This window comes from Nycticebus coucang, chromosome 18, assembly GCF_027406575.1.
Source record: "Nycticebus coucang isolate mNycCou1 chromosome 18, mNycCou1.pri, whole genome shotgun sequence".
Lineage (NCBI taxonomy): Eukaryota > Metazoa > Chordata > Mammalia > Primates > Lorisidae > Nycticebus > Nycticebus coucang.
In genome coordinates, this window is record NC_069797.1 from 25,622,533 (window position 1) to 25,641,550 (window position 19,018).

The 19,018-nt window shown below is 43.8% G+C and overlaps 2 protein-coding genes across 3 annotated transcripts in view; one reads left to right on the forward strand and one right to left on the reverse strand.

The window, feature by feature from the left end:
• Positions 1–19,018, forward strand: part of ANKFY1 (ankyrin repeat and FYVE domain containing 1) — a 111,481-nt gene that overhangs the window by 86,205 nt on the left and 6,258 nt on the right. For both annotated transcript variants that reach the window (XM_053570334.1, XM_053570333.1), the window contains exons 11-23: positions 177–274; positions 2,529–2,757; positions 4,810–4,908; positions 5,431–5,584; positions 6,254–6,422; positions 6,944–7,062; positions 7,700–7,856; positions 8,869–9,069; positions 11,219–11,395; positions 14,979–15,126; positions 15,582–15,672; positions 16,280–16,404; positions 18,593–18,739. In XM_053570334.1, coding sequence (XP_053426309.1) covers positions 177–274; positions 2,529–2,757; positions 4,810–4,908; positions 5,431–5,584; positions 6,254–6,422; positions 6,944–7,062; positions 7,700–7,856; positions 8,869–9,069; positions 11,219–11,395; positions 14,979–15,126; positions 15,582–15,672; positions 16,280–16,404; positions 18,593–18,739 — 1,914 coding nt within the window. The remainder of the gene's footprint in view (positions 1–176; positions 275–2,528; positions 2,758–4,809; positions 4,909–5,430; positions 5,585–6,253; positions 6,423–6,943; positions 7,063–7,699; positions 7,857–8,868; positions 9,070–11,218; positions 11,396–14,978; positions 15,127–15,581; positions 15,673–16,279; positions 16,405–18,592; positions 18,740–19,018) is intronic.
• Positions 1–19,018, reverse strand: part of LOC128570819 (neuferricin) — a 52,682-nt gene that overhangs the window by 5,748 nt on the left and 27,916 nt on the right. The window lies entirely within an intron of this gene.

Genomic DNA, 19,018 nt, shown 5'->3' on the forward strand with positions numbered 1-19,018 from the left:
GGACATTTCAGCCCAGAGTATTCTCTAGTCTCTGTATCCTCATTCAGAGAGTATGTGATACCTACAGTGTAGGCTTGCCAGTGGTAGGTGGTGGGGAAGGACAGGGCATTGTATAATGCAAACTTCAACCTCATTTTTATGCAAACAGTACAGTAATTATGCTTATTTTCTTCTAGGAAATTGTTTATTACAGCGGGCAGCTGGAGCAGGAAATGAGGCAGCAGCTCTTTTCCTGGCAACCAGTGGGGCCCATGTTAACCTCAAAAACAAGTGGGTAAGTGTGACAGGGCAGCCAAGGAAAATGGTTTTGGTCTGTGGAAAAAATGGTAGAGGTAGATGTACAGGAAAAAATGAAAAAGATTCTTTTGTTCAACATTTGTCAAAATAATACATATATGTGGTTTTAAAACTAGAGTGAAATACGTTCCTGTATGTATCCTTAAATTCTGGTTGACTGATTCATTCAGCAACCTAAGCATTTGTTGTGTACGTAGGATCAACCACTGAAGTGAGTGCTATAGTCTAATAGAGATAAGCATACGTGCACATGTACCCGGTCTACCAGAGTAGCATCTTGATTCTTGATAATACTTTGCATTTGCTGAGTTTGTCCTATGTCAGTGTTTACTTAGGAGTCTATATTGCAAACTAACAGTTGTGCCGTTGAGTCTGGCTGGAGCCAGGTGGGAATCATCTAAGCAAGCAATGACCTGTGTTGACCTCTCACCCTAGATTTGGATCTTAAGGGACAGATTTCAGAGGGACTGCAAAAGTCCCTATAAAGTCAACAGGACATGATGTATGCTTATGGCAGCCAGAAGCAAGGGCAAGCACAGTATTAAACTGTTGTGTATACATGAAAAGAAAGAACTAACCAGGAGGATGAACTGGAGGAGTAAATTCCATTGCAGTTGCTGAATTTCTTTCTAAACGTTCAGGCAAGGATGTCTAACAGGCAGTGGGAAAATTGGATGCAAAAACAAGGCTGGAGATGTGGGTTTGAGAGTTTCCCGCTTGTCGACAGTGGTAGAAGCCATGGAAGTAGATAAGCACAACCAGTGAGAACATGTAGGGGGAAGAGGGGCTGAAAAGGACACAGCCCTGGTGGACTCAGGAGGGCTCTGGCCACAATTACAATACCACTAAAGGGAGAGTAGGGGGTGGGGTTGGGAAGGTACATGTGTAGGTTAAGGAAAATAAAAACCCTCATTTCTTACCTGCTGCCTTGGCAAGACCCCCATACTATGCCCCAAGCTGGAAAATTGAGAAGTGAGATTTACATAAACCCGGTTGAAAGAGTTAAAAGTGTTCCCTCTGGGAGAGGAAAAATTTTTAAGGGAAAGGCGGAGGTGAAATCTTGCTGTTTTCTCAATAAACCTTGTGCAGAATTCTTGACTCTTTAAATAATGATGATGTGTAACTTTGATAAGAGCAATGTACAGAGTGGTATGTACCATTTGTGTCCATTTGTTTGGGTGAAACAAATCCAGTGTGTAGGTGTACATATAGAGATGTACATCTACACAGGAATACGTGCACGTGTGTGTGTGTGTTCCTGTGAGTTCTATCTCTGGAGAGAAATGTGAAACTGGTAATAATGGTTCCTTTAGGGGAGGATAATTGAGTGAGTGCTGAAGGACAGGCATGAGAGGAGACTTCTTTTCACTGTATATTTTTATACCTTTTGAATATTGAATCAAGTATCTATATACCGATTTAAGATGTTTTTAGTTTTTTAAAGTGGAGGAGGAAAGTCTTGATCAGATTTCAAGGCAAGATTGATAGCAACAGATCAGAGATACAAGGCATACAAGTGAGGCCTTAAAGAGAAGTGATGGTCGGCTTGGCGCCTGTGGCTCAAGCGGGTAAGGCGCCAGCCACATACACCTGAGCTGGCGGGTTTGAATCCAGCCTGGGCCTACCAAACAACAATGACGGCTGCAACCAAAAAATAGCCAGGTGTTGTGGCGGGTGCCTGTAGTCCTAGCTACTTAGGAGGTGGAGGCAGGAGAATCACTTGAGCCCAGGAGTTGGAGGTTACTGTGAGCTGTGATGCTGCACACTCTACCCAGGTGACAGCTTGAGGCTCTGTCCCACCCCCCCAAAAAAAAGAGAGAAGTGATGGTTGCACTGTTAACACTGCTTATCTCAGAGGTTGTGACCATTAGGCTCTCCTATTTTCTACAGTGTTTTAGTGACACTTGTAGGCTGTTGTCATTGTTTTGTCATTATTGTTTTTATAACTAGAAAAATAATAATTATAAAAATAAAGCAGAGTGGTTAAGAAGGTCATAGGAGATGAAGAAGTTGGGAAGCCAGGGTTTGTGGAAGGTGCTTAGGGAAGACATTGAAGAAGAAACTAAGGGTGATGGCTCAGAAGAAATAGGACAAAAGTCACAGAATTGGCAGGTGACAGCATGATCCAAGGGCTGTGACTGGCACTAGGGACTTGAGTTTTAACACTTATGCTGTCATTCTTCGTGAAGAGCTTGTAGATTCTCAGATTTGGGCCATTTGTTTCCATGCAGGGTGAAACCCCATTGCACACAGCTTGTCGGCATGGCCTGGCCAACCTTACTGCAGAGCTCCTTCTGCAAGGTGCCAACCCAAATCTGCAGACAGAAGAAGCCCTTCCTTTACCAAAGGAGCCTGCATCCCTACCCAGCTCAGCAGACAGTGTCTGTCTGCAGACTCCACTGCACATGGCAATTGCCTATAATCATCCAGATGTGGTGTCTGTCATTCTGGAGCAGAAAGGTAGGTAGTTAGGAATACTGTCCGTTAGTTTGACTTGTGGGCAGCAGTTTGGGTAAATTACAAAATTGGTGTTTCTCTATTCTTTGTATAGACAGTTTCTTACCAAAAAAATCCTTTCAATTCAAACTAGATAAGCATCTAGTCTGGCTCTCAACTCTGTTCCCTTGTGTATGTTTTCAGGATGGGGCCCTCCTATTTCACCTGTAAGGTTAAGGTGTTAAAACCTTTTGTTCTGCTTCCTTTGTTTTGGGATATTTTCCAGGACATTTTAGCATAGGTCAAGCAAAGCTTTGCCTTTACATGAGCATTGTGTTTGCGAACTCTGCTGTGGCAGGTCTTCTGAGTTGGTTTGTTCTTCATCTATCTCTGAGCCTCCCTGGCAGGTGACCCTTGACATGGACTACAGGAGAGGCCTCTGCACTAAAGAAGCCCTATTTCTCTGAGGATGTCCTTCTTAGGTTTACTCTATCCTGTAATGAAATTTGTTTTTCTCTTGCCTCAATTCTTGGTAAGACTAGTGTTTACAAAAAAATTTTTAATTTATTTCATTTTATTTTTTAGAGATAGGGTCTTGTTCTGTCACCAGCTGAAGTGCAATAGCCTGATCATAGTTCATTGTGACCTCAAACTCCTGGGCTCAAGTGACCCGCCCACCTAAGCCTCCTAAGTAGCTGGAACTACAGACGCATACAACCTCACCTGGCAAAATTTTTAATTTTTGTTTGTTTGTTTGTTCTTGAGACAGAGTTTCACTCTCTTGCCCTGGGTAGAGTGCTATGGCATCATAGCTCATAGGCACCTCAAACTCTTTGGCTCGAGTGATCCTCTTGCCTCAGTCTCCTAAGTAGCTGGGACTACACACGCCTGCCACTATACCTGGGTAGTTTTTCTTTTCTTTTTTTTTTTTTTTTTTTGAGACAAAGTCTCACTATGTCACCCTCAGTGCCGTGGTGTCACAACTCAGAGCAACCTCAAGCTCTTGGGCTTAAGTGATTCTCTTGCCTCAGCCTTCCAAGTAGCTGGGACTGTAGGCGCTGACCACAATGCCTAGCTATTTTTTTGTTGTAGTTGTCATTGTTGTTTGGCGGGCCTCGGGCCGAGTTCGAACTCACCAGCCCCAGTGTATGTGGCTGCCACCCTAGCCGCTGAGCTATAGGCACTGAGCCTAGTTTTTCTATTTTTTTTTCTTTTTTTTTAAGTTTTTCTATTTTTAGTAGAGACAGAGTCTCGCTCTTGCTCAGGCTGGTCTCAAACTCCTGATCTCAGGTGATCCACCAACCTTGGCCTCCCACAGTGCTGGGATTACTACTGTGAGCCACTGTGCCTGCCTATTTTTTAATTTTTTTGTAGAGAAAAGGTCTTCCTATTATGCACAGGCTAGTCTTGAACTCCTGGCCTCAAGCGATCCTCCTGCCTCAGCCTTTCAAAGTGCTAGGATTATAGTTGTGAGCCACTGTACCTAGGAAGGACACATTTTTTAGCATTGTGCTGCTGGAGGCAAGTGGGCTTTTAGGTAGGCTGTGCCTTTTTCTTGGTCTTCACATAAATTGAGGAATTGTGTATTAGGAAAACAAGGTTAGCGCATTGTTTGAACCCTCTTTTTATTCATTTTTTATTTTGATTTATTTATTTTTACTTAAGACATTTATTTTATATTTTAAAATGTAATTATCTGGAATTCAATATTAACACATTATAAAATGTGTCCAGTTAGCCACATTTCTGAAAATTTATTCAATTTTCATTTCTTTTTCACCTCCTATGATACTGAACCCTCTTTTTAGTAATAAAGTAGTTAATGTCTATTTTCATATTGGAGTGTTTTTTCCTTATGTGAAGAGTCATTGTTTTAAGCTTTAAAAAAATTCATTTTCCCCATAAGCTTTGCTCTAAAATATATTTTTGGGCTTCCACTCCTCACAAGATTTATCTGTTCTCTATATAGCCAGTGAGTTTGAAACTGAGTTTTTATTTTCTTGAGTTATTTAAATGTGATCCATGGTATGGTAAAATCAACTTTTCTTTTCCTTTTAAAAAAAAAAAAAAATTCAGCCAATGCTCTTCATGCCACCAACAACTTGCAAATTATTCCGGATTTCAGCCTCAAAGATTCCCGAGACCAGACTGTGTTGGGGCTGGCATTGTGGACTGGTAAGGCTGGTTGATGTGTGCAGACAAACAGATGTCAGAAAGGCAGGTGGGGGTGGCACCTGTGGCTCAGTGGGTAGGGCGCCAGCCCCATATGCTGAGAGTGGCGGGTTCGAACCCAGCCCTGGCCAAATTGCAACAAAAAATAGCTGGGCGTGTGGCTGGTGCTTGTAGTCCTAGCTACTCAGGAGGCTGAGGCAAGAGAATCACCTAAGCCCAGGAGTTGGAGGTTGCTGTGAGCTGTGACACCATGGCACTCTACCGAGGGCGATAAAATAAGACTCTGTCTTTAAAAAAAAAAAAAAAGGCAGGTGGGTAAGTGGGAGGTGGGAGGAGTGAGGATAATCATTTTGTTGTAAAATACGCCTTCTGTTTGTGTTAAGCCTGTAACGTAGAATGGAAAACTGATTGCTTTGGGAAGTTGAGGGTATGTTTGAGAAGAAGTGGGTATATTTATTGTAGTAAGATATTGAGGAAGTGGGGAAAGCTAGCATGCATCAAAATCAGGGCTTGTTTGTTTTGCAGGCATGCACACAATTGCAGCCCAGCTGCTGGGCTCTGGGGCCTCCATCAATGACACCATGTCAGACGGGCAGACCTTGCTGCACATGGCCATACAGCGGCAGGATAGCAGGAGTGCACTCTTTCTTCTGGAGCATCAGGCAGATATAAGTGTCAGGTAGGATGAAACAGCAGTCTCCACTATAACACCAGGTCACACAGACGTGGTTCAAAAGCATAGCCTTGCTGTTAGGAAAAATATTTTTTTTAATTAAATAAAGCGAGGGAAACAATAGCTCTAAGAAAGGACTAATGTAGTGTCATAATAGAATGTACTCAGTAGACTTATGTGATGGAGAAGGGAACTGTACTTTGCTCTTGTTTGAACCTTTCAGGACCAGTGCACAATATTGTGCAAATCTCATTATAAAGGAAATCCAAAATCACTTTTTAACTAGGGTTTTAGTTTTAATGAAGAATATCCCCCAAAACGAGCAAATGAACAAAGCTTAAGAGGGAAAAAGAAACAGAGTCAAAAAGAAAACAGAAAAATAAACAGTCAAATTTTTATTATGATTTTATTTTCAAAAGAACTTATCTTTATCTCCAAATGACCCTAAAAGACTGAGTGGGGGAAAGAAATATTTTGTCACGTGGGTAGTTGGTAAAGTATTTTCTAAAAAGGAAGAGGGATGGGCACCATTAACAGATTTAATTTCTCTGAGAAAGCACTAATGAATGTGAGTAAAGGATTACGATAGATTAGGCTCTGGAATGTCCAGGAGGCACTCTTTATTTATCCTTTAGCTCCAGTTACAAATGTTGGTTTGGGTTTATGTCCTCGCAGGACTCAGGATGGGGAGACAGCCCTTCAGCTGGCCATCAGAAATCAGCTTCCACTTGTGGTTGATGCCATATGCACCCGGGGAGCTGATATGTCCGTGCCAGATGATAAGGGAAACCCCCCACTGTGGCTTGCATTGGCAAACAGTTTGGAGGATATTGCATCCACTCTGGTGAGACAAGCCCAACTTTAGCCTCTGTTTATCTATGGGGATATTTTGTGTCAGGGGTGGATTTGATGCCTGCATAACAATCACAGGAGCAAGAGATCTGATGAGTAACAAGTTGGGTCAAGGACAAGTGGTTGAAAGTCTTATTAAAAAACTTGCAGTTCAACATGATCTTGGTCAGCACTTTTGTTTTTAGGTTGTCTTTACCAAGAAAACTACCAAGAAGCAAGAGAGTGGAGGCATTTCCCAAGGAGACTTCTCCTGGGGTGGGTTAATTTGATATAGGCTGCCGTCACCATCACCATAGTGATAAATTCCCAAATCTCAGGTTTATCTCCCTTATTTGCAAAACAGGCCCCCACGGTGGAGGTAAACCTGTTCTCATTTAACTCTCCATAGGGCTTGCAATGTGACATTAAGGCACTTTGCACCTTGAGGTTTTACCCAGTTGCTATTAAGCTTGCCTGTTGATGCTTCTAGTGTTTGTCCAACAGTGTTTGTGAGTGACCTGTGTTTCTCTGCAGGTCAGACATGGTTGTGATGCCACGTGCTGGGGTCCCGGACCCAGTGGATGCCTTCAGACACTCCTGCACAGAGCCATTGATGAAAACAATGAGTCTACCGCCTGCTTTCTTATTCGCAGGTCTGAGAAGCCACAGTATCTCTTGAAATCTTCTTATTCATCTTATGGGAAACTGGCCCCTTTTTAAATTTTAATCTACTTACCCTCTTGATACATCTGTAATTGGCTTGACTTTCATAATTAAAATTGTTAGAGGGTCACTGTTCTGTCATTTTAAGTCAGCTGAGGGCCAGGCTTACTTGTGAGGGGAGGAGCTTAAATGCCTATATCAAGGAATCTAAAAGCTGGTCCCATGTCTGCTTTGGGAGCTGTGAGCCCTGTCAGATTATTTCACGCTGTGAGGTCAGGAGGCTGTGGTGGGGGTGACCCAATATTACAGGCACCACAGACCTCTCAGGGTATGGGATATGTGGAGCCTGGGCTATTCAGAACACCTTTAGATCAGTAGTTCTGAAATTTTACATGTGTGCACACCACCCAGAACAATTCTGCTCCCCAGGGTGCCCTCAAGACCAGTTGCAGAAGAACCTATAGGAATGGGACCCAGACTCCACTCTTTGAGGCTAAGGACCAAGGATAGTAGACTTTGGCAGCAGCTTTTTTGTTGGATTGCATGAAACTGCTGCTGTATATCTGTCAGCATGCCTGTAGGTTAGGCAGAAGCATGGCCTTTCTTCTATTTCCCCATTCCTTTCAGTGGCTGTGATGTGAACAGTCCCAGACAACCAGGTGCTAACGGAGAAGGAGAGGAAGAGGCTAGAGATGGGCAGACCCCCTTACATTTGGCAGCCTCTTGGGGACTGGAAGAGACAGTGCAGTGTCTTCTGGAGTTTGGTGCCAATGTAAATGCACAGGTATGTAGTCTCTCTTTTCGGGGAAATAGATGGTAGCCCCAGAATTAGGAAGATATCCTCTTATGTCAAAGGACCTTTCAGATTCCCTGGTCCCAGTTTTCTCCTTTACCATGAATAGGGCTGTGGTAGGACAGATAAAGTGATTTTTTGAGTCATACAGCCTGTCTTATACTTTCAGTGATTTCAGGTTGACTTTTTCTTCTCCATGCCTTTGTCCTTACTATAGTGTGAGGAAGATTTGTTTTATTTCTTGTTTTTTTTTTTTTTTTTTTTTTTTTTTGAGACAGAGTCTCACTCTGTCGCCCTAGGTAGAGTGCTGTGGTGTCATAGTTCACAGCAACCTCAAACTCTTGGGATTAAGCGATTCTCTTGCCTCAGCCTCCCAAGTAGCTGGGACTACAGGCGCCCGCCACAACACCTGGCTATTTTGTTGTTGTTGTTGTTGTCATTGTTGTTTAGCAGGCTAGAGAGGCAGGGTTCAAACCCACCAGCCCCAGTGCATGTGGGCAGTGCCCTAACCACTGAGCTATGGACACCGAGCCAGTTTTATTTATTTTTTTATGCTTCCTATTTCTCCTTAGTTATCTACTGAGAGTTTGGTTTAGTCCCAACTGAGTACTTTGGTTAAGAAAATGTTCTAGTAGCTCAACTGAGCACCCCTGAGTTATGTTCCTTTATACTTTTCAGCATTCTAGCCCATGAAGATTTATGTACAGTGCCCTATAAGGAGATGAGGAATAATAAAACTTAGAGCTGAGATTGGCTACAGATGTTCTAAAACAGATTGTTTGTTCTGGGCCCACTGTCACCACTGTGACACTGGAGAATGGTCTAACAGGGAGTGGCTTTCAGCTACTTCTGTGTTTGGCCCATTTAAATGTTGAGTCAAATACAGGGTGGTAGTATTGATTCTAATAACCAACATTTGATTAAAAAGTTATTCCCCTTCATATTTTTCTTGAGTTTTACCATTTTTCAATTGGACCTTGAAATCTGTGCCTCGTACCCATAGGATGCAGAAGGAAGAACGCCTATCCACGTGGCCATCAGCAACCAACACGGTGTCATCATTCAGTTGTTGATTTCTCACCCTAACATCCACTTAAATGTACGAGACAGACAAGGGCTGACCCCATTTGCCTGTGCCATGACTTATAAGAACAACAAGGCAGCTGAGGCCATTCTGAAACGAGAATCTGGGGCTGCTGAACAGGTGAGTGACCACCACCCGACATTCTCCACGTTGCCCAGAGTATGGCAGAAACTGTTACATGGAGACTCAATAGGTCTTTTTTGTATAGAGATTTCCGCATTAGAAGTATACTCCTTTTTCTTAAAATGTGGCCATTCAGATGCCAAATTCAGTGTGAGTTTAGCATTGGCTCCTCTGACCTGTGTGTCAGCCCAGGCAGTGTCAATGCTTAGGTGGGAGTGGAGGTAACTGGGCTCTGCAGTAGGAATTTTGTGGCATAGACACCTGGACTCATTCTTTGCTTTTGCTTGGTTAATTTTCCCAAGTAACAGATATCTTAAAAAGATTTAAAATCAACTTGAGGGGCTAATGTTGGGGTAACTTACAGAGTATTTCATAGGTGTTGTTATTCACCTTAGCAGGCTTGGTCAGCCTGTTCTTTACAGTTTCTTTACCACTGTTAAATCTGGATGGTGAATTGTTGATTGGCAACAACAGACTGGGTGGGAAGCAGTAATAACAAACAACTGATCTTAGGTGTGAGCAGGGACAAATTTGTCAAGTCAGTTTTATTGAAACATGACCCTCTAGCCCAGTACTCAGGATATTGCCAAGATTTATAAATAGCCACTATGAAGGTGAAATAGGAGCTTGAGACCTGAATGAAATGAAATCCTAGCATAATTGAAGATTACTGCTTCGTGTTTCAGGTTTCTGCATTTTTGTTAGTGTGACTAGACTGTATGGGTGTTAATCTCACGTGTTCAGTCAGTGTAAAGTGTTCATGAATGGAGTTAGTCATCTCACATTTCTTCTCTAGCTTGTATGAAGCTAGAGTGTTGATCAAAGCTTTGCAGATACTTTGCTTGCTAACTGGCACGTGCTGTGGACGTGAGGTGTTGTAGTTCAGCACTAGGGTCTCCCTCACTCACAGCCAAGCACTCACACTAAATGGCAGCTCTGGCAACTACAGTACAGTATACTGCACAGTTCAACTCTGCCTGCCTTAATGATAATGGAGCAAGGTCTGTGACATACTGTTGGCTGCCCAGCCATTGTGTATTATCCTGCAGCTTAGTAAAAGGAAATTTTCTGTGCATTTCTGAAACCTTTGTTTGATCGCTCAGGGGTTAGGCTGGCATTACAGCTGTGGTGTTAGGATGCTAAGTGCTTGTTCTAGCCAAAGCAAAGAGACGCCTACAGCCAGTGTCCACCATTACCTCTCCCTGAGCATCCTAATATTTTGATGCCTCTCTTTTTTTTTTTTTGTTTTTGAGATAGAGCCTCAAGCTATTGCCCTGGGCAGAGTACCATAGCGTCACAGCTCACAGCAACCTCCAACTCCTGGGCTTAAGCGATTCTCTTGCCTTAGCCTCCCGAGTAGCTGGGACTATAGGTGCCTGCCACAACACCTGGCTATTTTTTGGTTGTAGTTGTTACTGTTTGGCAGGCCCGGGCTGGATTCAAACCCGCCAGCTCTGGTGTATGTGGCTGGTGCTCCAGCCGCTTGAGCTATAGATGCCGAGCCTTTGGTGCCTCTCTTTCTGTCCTTCAGGTTGTCTCTCTTAATTTTTCCACATCTCTCATTCCTGCTATAAGAGGATGCCAGGGCAGCTTGGATCAGTGCAGTAGTTCCCTTCCCCTGATCATGTGGTTATGGGGACAAGTGCACAGAGTGGTCTGTTGTTTGGGGGAGACAGCATTTACTGTTGTTTCTTGGGAGAGAGGAGTTTCCTGAAACCACAGGAAAGTCTGTGTCAGGACTTCTCCAGTGGTCTGCACAGCTTATAGTTGCAGGAGGTACTCTTAAAAGGGGGCCCACTTATTTATCTATCTATTTATTTATTTATTTATTTATTTATTTTTGAGACAGAGTCTCACTGTGTCACCCTTGATAGAGTGCTATGGGATCACAGCTCACAGTAAGCTCAAACTCCTAGGTTCAAGTGATTCTCTTGCCTCATCATCCCTAGTAGCTGTGACTATAGGTGCCCTCTGTGACACCTGGCTATGTTTTAGAGATGGGGTCTCGCTCTTGATCAGGCTGGTCTGGAACTCCTGAGCTCATGAAATCCACCTGCCTCAGCCCCCCAGAGTGCTAGGATTATAGGTGTGAGCCACCTTGCCCAACCCTAGGGGGGCCCACTAATATTTTGGTTCCCATTTGTAGGTGGACAACAAGGGTCGTAATTTTCTTCATGTAGCAGTTCAGAACTCTGATATTGAAAGTGTCCTGTTCCTGATCAGTGTCCAGGCTAATGTGAATTCCAGAGTCCAGGATGCTTCCAAGTTGACCCCTTTGCACCTCGCTGTCCAATCGGGTTCAGAGATTATTGTCCGCAATTTGGTAAGTGACACAGAAACACCACTGCATGTGACGCGTGTGAAGCGTGTTGTAGAGCATGTGCAGAATCTGTCATCGTCAGTGTTTGGTCAGGTATTACGAAAAGCCAGAGTAAATTTGGGGAGCTAGCCATTATGCTGAGGAAGACAGGTGTGTCAGGACAAGGCTGTGTGTCCTGAGAGCCCAGTGCACTGTGTGGATTACCAGGGCCGGCAGATGTCAGCATTGGGACCTTGAAGGATTAAGAAGACAGAGGCAAGGCTAGAGCACAGAGGGAATGGAGCGCTATTTCTGATGCCTGCCTGTTCTCTCTCTGTCAGGCCTTCATCTAGGACTTTCAAGTGAGCTGTTTCTCACAGAGAGCCTAGTGAAATTTTTACATTTTACGAAGGGGAATATTAAAGCTCAGAAAGATTCTTTTCTTCCCTCAAGACTATCAGCTAGTAGTGTGGGATTATAGTCTTTTCTGTTTGACTCCAAAGCCTGTTTTTTCCAGTACGACATAATGTCACCCAAGGAGGGGAAGGGGCTGAGCAAAGATGTGGAGACTGATATGTGCATGTGGTGTGTTTTATGTAGGAAAGTTTGGTTAAAATCTGAGTAGAGTGTTGTAGATGTGGTTGGAGAGGCAGGCAGAGACCAGACAGTGGGGTGTCAAATTTCAAACCAAGACAGGTGAGCAGCCTTTATCCTTTATGCAACGGAGAAACCCCTATATGTGAGCTAATAAAACATGGTCCAGAGCTGGCCTGCTGCTCAGAGCTAGCTGTCACTGGGGCTTCCTATCAGCCTAGGCGTACACTGTAGAATTGGCCACCAGGGTGCCTAACCAGCCTTTCATGCCCTCCTTCTTGAAAAACTTTTTTTGTTACTATTGTTGTTATTGAGACAGAGTCTCACTCTGTTGCCCTGGGTAGATAGAGTGCTATGACATCATAGCTCACAGCAACCTCAAACTCTTGGGCTCAAATGATCTTTCTACCTCAGCCTCCTGAGTAGCTGGGACCACAGGCACCCACCACAACACCCGGCTAGTTTATCTGTTTTTTTAGAAGAGATAAGAGTCTCGCTTTTGCTCAAACTGTAATAACTCTTGACCTCAAGGGATCCTCCCCTGTCAGTTTCCCAGAGTGCTAGGATTACAAGAGTGAGCAACCATGCCTGGAGGAACTACAGAGTCTTTTCTTTTCTTTTCATTTCTTTTTGTTTTTTCTGAGACAGAGTCTCATTATGTCACCCTTGGTAGAGTGCCATGGCTTCATAGCTCACAGCAACCTCAAACGCTTGGGCTCAAGCTATTCTCTTGCCTCAGCCTCCCAAGTAGCTGAGACTACAGGTGCCCGCCACAACGCCCGGCTATATTTTGGTTGTAGTTGTCATTGTTGTTTAGCAGGCCTGGGCTGGGTTCAAACCCACCAGTCTTGGTGTATGTGGCTGGCACCCTACCTACTGAGTATGGGTGCTACCAACTACAGAGTATTTTCTGTTAACTGTTAACAGATGTCTTTGGCTGGGTGTAGTGGCTCACTCCTGTAATCCCAGCACATGGGGGACTGAGGCTGGTGGATTGCCTGAGCTCACAGATTGAGCAAGAATGAGACCCCGTCTCTAAAACAATAGCTGGGCATTGTGGCAGGCACCTGTAGTCCCAGCTACATGGGAGGCTGAGACAAGAGAATCACTTAAGTCCAAGAGTTGAGGTTGCTGTTAGCTAAGACACCACAACACTTGTACCAAGAGTGACTAAGTGAGATTCTGTCTCAAAAAACAAAAAAACAGATGTCTTTGAAACTATCAGAAAGACGATGATGAGTGAACTTCAAATACTAAATGAATAAACAAGATATTATTAATATTTAAAGATCTTTCCTGCCTTTGATTCTATATTTCTTTGTTTTCTTTCTTTTTAAAAAGAATATAAATACAGGGTGGTGCCTGTGGCTCAGCGTGTAGGGCGCCGGCCCCATATCCCGAGGGTGGTGGGTTCAAGCCCAGCCCTGGCCAAACTGCAACAAAAAATAGCCGGGCATTGTGGCAGGCGCCTATAGTCCCAGCTACTCGGGAGGCTGAGGTAAGAGAATCGCCTAAGCCCAGGAGTTGGAGGTTGCTGTGAGTTGTGACATTACGGCACTCTACTGAGGGTGATAAAGTGAGACTCTGTCTCTTTTAAAAAAAAAAAAAAAAAAAAAATATATATATATATATATATATATATAATATATCCTCAGTGTGTAAAAACTTAAAACATGTAAGGTTATAAAACACATAGTATCTGCTTTTCACTCCCAACTCTTCTCTGAATTTGGTGCATTGGTGCATGTTTTGCTTTTAAAAGTATGGTGACATATGCTTTTCCACACCTTCAGAGTGTGTGCACGTGTGTCTACAGAGATCTTTCTGTATACACCATCTCCAGATGGAATCACATTATCTTCTTACTTGAAAGTTTTTTTTTTTAAACTTACTACATCATTGACATCTTTATATTAGTCCATAAATATTTATTATAGTAAAGACTATGTATTCTGTTGTTCATATATGTTATATTTTTTATATCCAATCCCTTTTTACCATCAGGTTTTGCAAGCAGTGGATATCCTTATAATAATAGTGAACATCACTGCAGTTCTGTGCAGTTTTTATATACTAGAGTCTTAGAATTTCTGTGTCCTAAGGAATGTCTATTTAATGTATGTTTATTTTTTTCTTTTTTGAGACAAGGTCTCACTCTGTTGCCTAGTCTAGAATGCAGTGGCATCATCATAGCTCACAACAACCTCTAACTCTTGGGTTCAAGCAATCCTCCTGCCTCAGCCACCCAAGTCACTGGGACTACAGGCCACTCACCACCACACTTGGCTAATCCTTATATTTTTGTTGAGAGAGGGCCCCACTATATTGCCCAGGCTGGTCTTGAATTGCTGACCTCAAGTGATCTTCCCACCTTGGCCTCCCATAGGATTATAGGCATGAGCCACTGCTCCTGGCTTTGTTTTTTTGTTTGTTTTTGTTTTATGAGACAGAGGCTCACTATGTCGCCCTCGGTAGAGTGCTGTGTCATCACAGCTCACAGCAACCTCAAACTCTTGGACTTAAGCGATTCTCTTGCCTCAGCCTCCCAACTAGCTGGGACTATAGGCTCCCACCACAATACCTGGCTATTTGTTGTTGTTGTTGTTGTTGTTATTATTGTTTGACAGGCCCCACCAGGTCCTATATATGTGGCTGGCACCCTAGCTGCAGAGCTACAGGCGCTGAGCCTACTGCTGGCTATAACATTTTGATAGCTACTTGCTGGTTTGTCCTTGGCACAGGTTTTGCTGGTTTATGCCTCACCAAGAGTGTGTGTGCATAGCCTTTATGCTCCCAGGTTTGCCATCAGGGCAAACCATCCGTCTCTGTGGATAGCAGAAGACAGATCTGCACCCATAAATGGGATCTCTTTTTTTTTTTGGCCAGGGCTAGGTTTGAACCCGCCACCTCCGGCATACGGGACCGGTGCCCTACTTCTTGAGCCACAGGCGCCGCCCCATAAATGGGATCTTGATTGTGGTAGAGAGGCTGCTCATGTAATCAACTTCAACAGCTTCTTGCAGGAGCCAAAGTGAATGAATTAACTAAGCATCGCCAGACTGCCCTCCATCTTGCTGGTCAACAGGACCTACCTACCATCTGCTCTGTCCTCTTGGAGAATGGAGTGGACTTTGCTGCTGTGGATGAGAATGGAAATAATGGTAATTCCCAGTCATTCCTCTTTGTACAGCCTTGAGCACTCCACTCATTCTAGGGGTGGAGGTGCACTGCATCCTTGGGTCTGTTCCCCCTTGGGGAGGTTGGCTTTATAGGAGTGGGGCTGTGATGGAATGCACTAGGCCAGGCATCCAATCTGCTGCTGATAGGCCATGAGCAGCCTCCCCATCTGATTGGTAGCCTTGGAGCCTGAAGTGGCTTCTTGGGAAACTGTTCAATCTGATTTCTGGATTAACTACTGAAGCAGAAGGCAGAGACTCCTGAAATGGCATTTATGACTCATCCTTGGGGGTAGTGAAGACCAGAGAGATGGCTTAGTGGATGGCCAGTTGCTGCGTAGCTGGGCCCCATCTTCAGGGAGGTTTATGAGGGTGAAGAGGAATTGAGATTCTTCTGTGCATGCCCCTGGGCTTGCACAGTAAGAGGATTTACTTCCTAGCTCTTCATCTTGCTGTCATGCACGGTCGGCTCAACAACATTCGGGTTCTCCTGACAGAGTGCACAGTGGATGCTGAAGCTTTTAATCTGAGGTGAGTGTGTCTGGTCTAAAGCAGGGACCAGGGCTTCCTGGCACCTGGCCTGCCATTCAGACCTAGTGGTCACTGGTGCCCTCCCATTGCCCCTCAGGTGTACACTGCAGAACTGGCTCCCAGGGCACTTGAACACCTTTTGGTCTCCTGGTATTTTTGTTTTTATAAAAACGCCTTTTTAGGTTGGGCACAGCGGCTTACACCTTTGCACATCCTAGCACTTTGGGAAGCCAAGGCAGGAGGATTGCTTGAGGCCAGGGGTCTGAGATCAGTCTGACAAGAATAAGACCCTGTCTCTATAAAAAAATAGAAAAATTAGTTGGGTATGTGGCAGGTGCCTGTAGTCCTAGCTACTCAGGAGGCTAAAGCAGAAGGTTTGCTTGAGCCTAGGAGTTTGAGGTTGAAGTGAGCTATAATGAGCAAGACCCTGTTTCAAAACAAAAAAAAAACCTCCTAAAACAAAAAACTCCTTTTTCAAAAAAATTCTTGTGACCCTGTTATGTATCCTTTAGGTTATCCGGCATTACAGAGTTCAGAAAATTCCATTTCTTTTGTGTACGATGGCCATGGCAGATACATAGCTAACCTTCCCAACTTGTTTTATCAGAGGTCAGTCACCACTGCACATTTTGGGACAATATGGCAAAGAGAATGCAGCAGCCATCTTTGATCTCTTCTTAGAGTGCATGCCTGAGTATCCTCTAGATAAACCAGATGCAGAAGGCAACACAGGTATGTAATAGGTGTTTGTATGTCCTGTCTCTCGTACACACCTTTTTGGAGAAACAAAAGTCCAGGCACTCATGTCATTATCTAAGGCAGTGGTTCTCAACCTTCCTAATGCCAAGAACCTTTAATATAGTGCAAAGGGATTGCGACCCACAGGTTGAGAACTGCTAATAAGGCCATTCAGCTCAAGGTGTTTTGGCTGGGCTCTTTTGAGTATCTATCACAAATCCCTGTGATAGATCTTTTAGGCACAAGCACATCTGAAGTCTATCTACTGCTTCAAAGTCATACCTCTGTCCAGTCTGCCTACCTGGTTTTGTTTCTCTTCTATTTGGTCAACTAGGGCCCTACCCAGGGTCCTACATTCCAGAAGAGATGTTAAATGTAAGCACCTTACAGGCTTCAGAAGGAGGATATGTGCTACAGCATGTGTGGCAAATTATACACAGACATAAGGGGCGCCTTTTTATCAAGAGGATTAATAAATAGGCTTCTCTTACGGTTTGCTGTAGCTACCCGTGGTCACTGTGTTCATTTATGTAGCTTTCTTCGCTTTCTTATACTTTTGCATTTATTTTCTCGTTGAAGTCTCACAATATTCCCATAAGGTAGGCAGTGAACATAGATGTATCCCCATTTTTCAGGTAAGGAAACAAAGTCTCAAAAAAAAAAAAAAAAAGAAAGAAAGAAAATTAGACCTCTCATCTGAGCCCAGAACTCTGAGCACCACTGTTGCTGCTGCATTTCCATCCATGCACCCTTTACCTGAGAGCCTCTGTGGCCTTTAGCAGAAATATTTTTGTCACCAGTTCTTGGCCTTGATACATGATTTTTAAGTTGGCAGTGATGGCTGTTTGAGTTTCAGAGGAGTCAGCCCCAGGCATGAGCCTCTGGACCCAGCATGGACTAGCTGGGCATCATTGCCCAGGAGCAGGTAAGCAGGCAGGCACATAGGTGCTTGATGTATGGGCTTCTGATTTACAGAGACCTGGGTTCAGATGCTTGGATCCGTCCTATTCCAGCATGGTGACTGGGTAGATGTTCTAATTTCTCTATGCATGTTTCCTCACTCGATAATGAGAATTATAACCCTCATCTCATTGCATCACTTTGAAAGTTTTTTTTAAGGATATTTTTCTTTCTTTCTTTCTTTCTTTTTTTTTTTTTTTATTGTTGGGGATTCATTGAGGGTACAATAAGCCAGGTTTTGTTTTTTTTTTAATTGTTGGGGATCATTGAGGGTACAAAGAATTAGGTTACACTGATTGCATTTGTTAAGTAAAGTCTGTGTTAGAATTGTGTCCTGCACATAAGAGATGTGCCATTACACCATGACCCCCAATCTTCCTCCCTCCCTCTCCCCACTCCTTCATTCCCCTGCCTCCTACCTTGAATTGATGTGAGTTTTTCTCTTATAGGGATATGTATTAGTTCATCTACTGGCTTCATATTAAAATTGCTTCTCCATTCTTGTAATACTTTGCTAAGAAGAGTGTGTTCCAGCTCAGTCCAGTTTAATATAAAAGATATAAAGTCTCCATTTTATTTTAATGGCTGAATAGTATTTCCATGGTACATTTTGAGAGTTAAATGAAAGAATTTAAATCGTCTGGTGAAGGTTAGCTATGAGCTGTAGTTGTTAGTGGGGAGGCCAGCAGGATGGCCCTGGCCACAGCCTCAGTGCTCCTGGGTCTGCCCCTATACAGAGGAAAGGCTCTATGGGGCAGAAGAACTTTCTAGAGTATATTTCTCATGCTGATTTTTTTTTCCTCCATGTATACACAACCTACAGGTCTTTAGATGTAGTCACATTGCGTGAAAAGAGCTTTTCCTTTGTGGTAAAACCATTGTTTGTGCCAGAGAAAAGCAACAGAGACCACAGTATATTTTCCTTCAGTGTTGGATCTCTACCTGCCTGTACTACCCCACTTCTCTTGTAGCTAAAGCTCCACACGGGAAAGACTGTCTTTAGAACTATAATGACTCTGGAACCCCCTTGGCTCATGGCCAGATCCTTTTTTGGAAGGTGCTGCAGATCCTCCATGGAGGTCTTATCTGGGGCCCCTGTGTGTCTGTGGGGACTTTCTGAACAGAAGTCCTGCCAGCAATCTGTCCTACCCTCGGCTGTCCTCTGCCCACCCTTTGGCAGTACCAGGCTGGGGCTAGTTAGAAGTGTGCTTTTGTTTTCCAGTGCTGCTCTTAGCGTACATGAAAGGGAATGCCAACTTGTGCCGTGCCATCGTCCGATCTGGGGCTCGCCTTGGGGTGAATAATAATCAAGGCATCAACATTTTCAACTACCAGGTTGCCACCAAGCAACTTCTATTTAGACTCTTAGGTGAGTGGCCTACTTTTTGCTTTTTCGGGACAAGCACGGTTAACAATGTGGATTATCTAGATGTATCTGTGATCTTTGAATCTCATAACAACTTACTGTACCATCTGAACCGTAGTTTCTGGGCACCATACAGGACCATTTTTTCTTTTTCTTGGAGACAGAGTCTCACTTTGTCACCCTGGGTAGAGTACCGTGGCATTATAGCTAACAGCAACCTCAGACTCTTGGGATCAAGCAATTCTCCTGCCTCAGTCTCCCAAGTAGCTGGGACTACAGGCG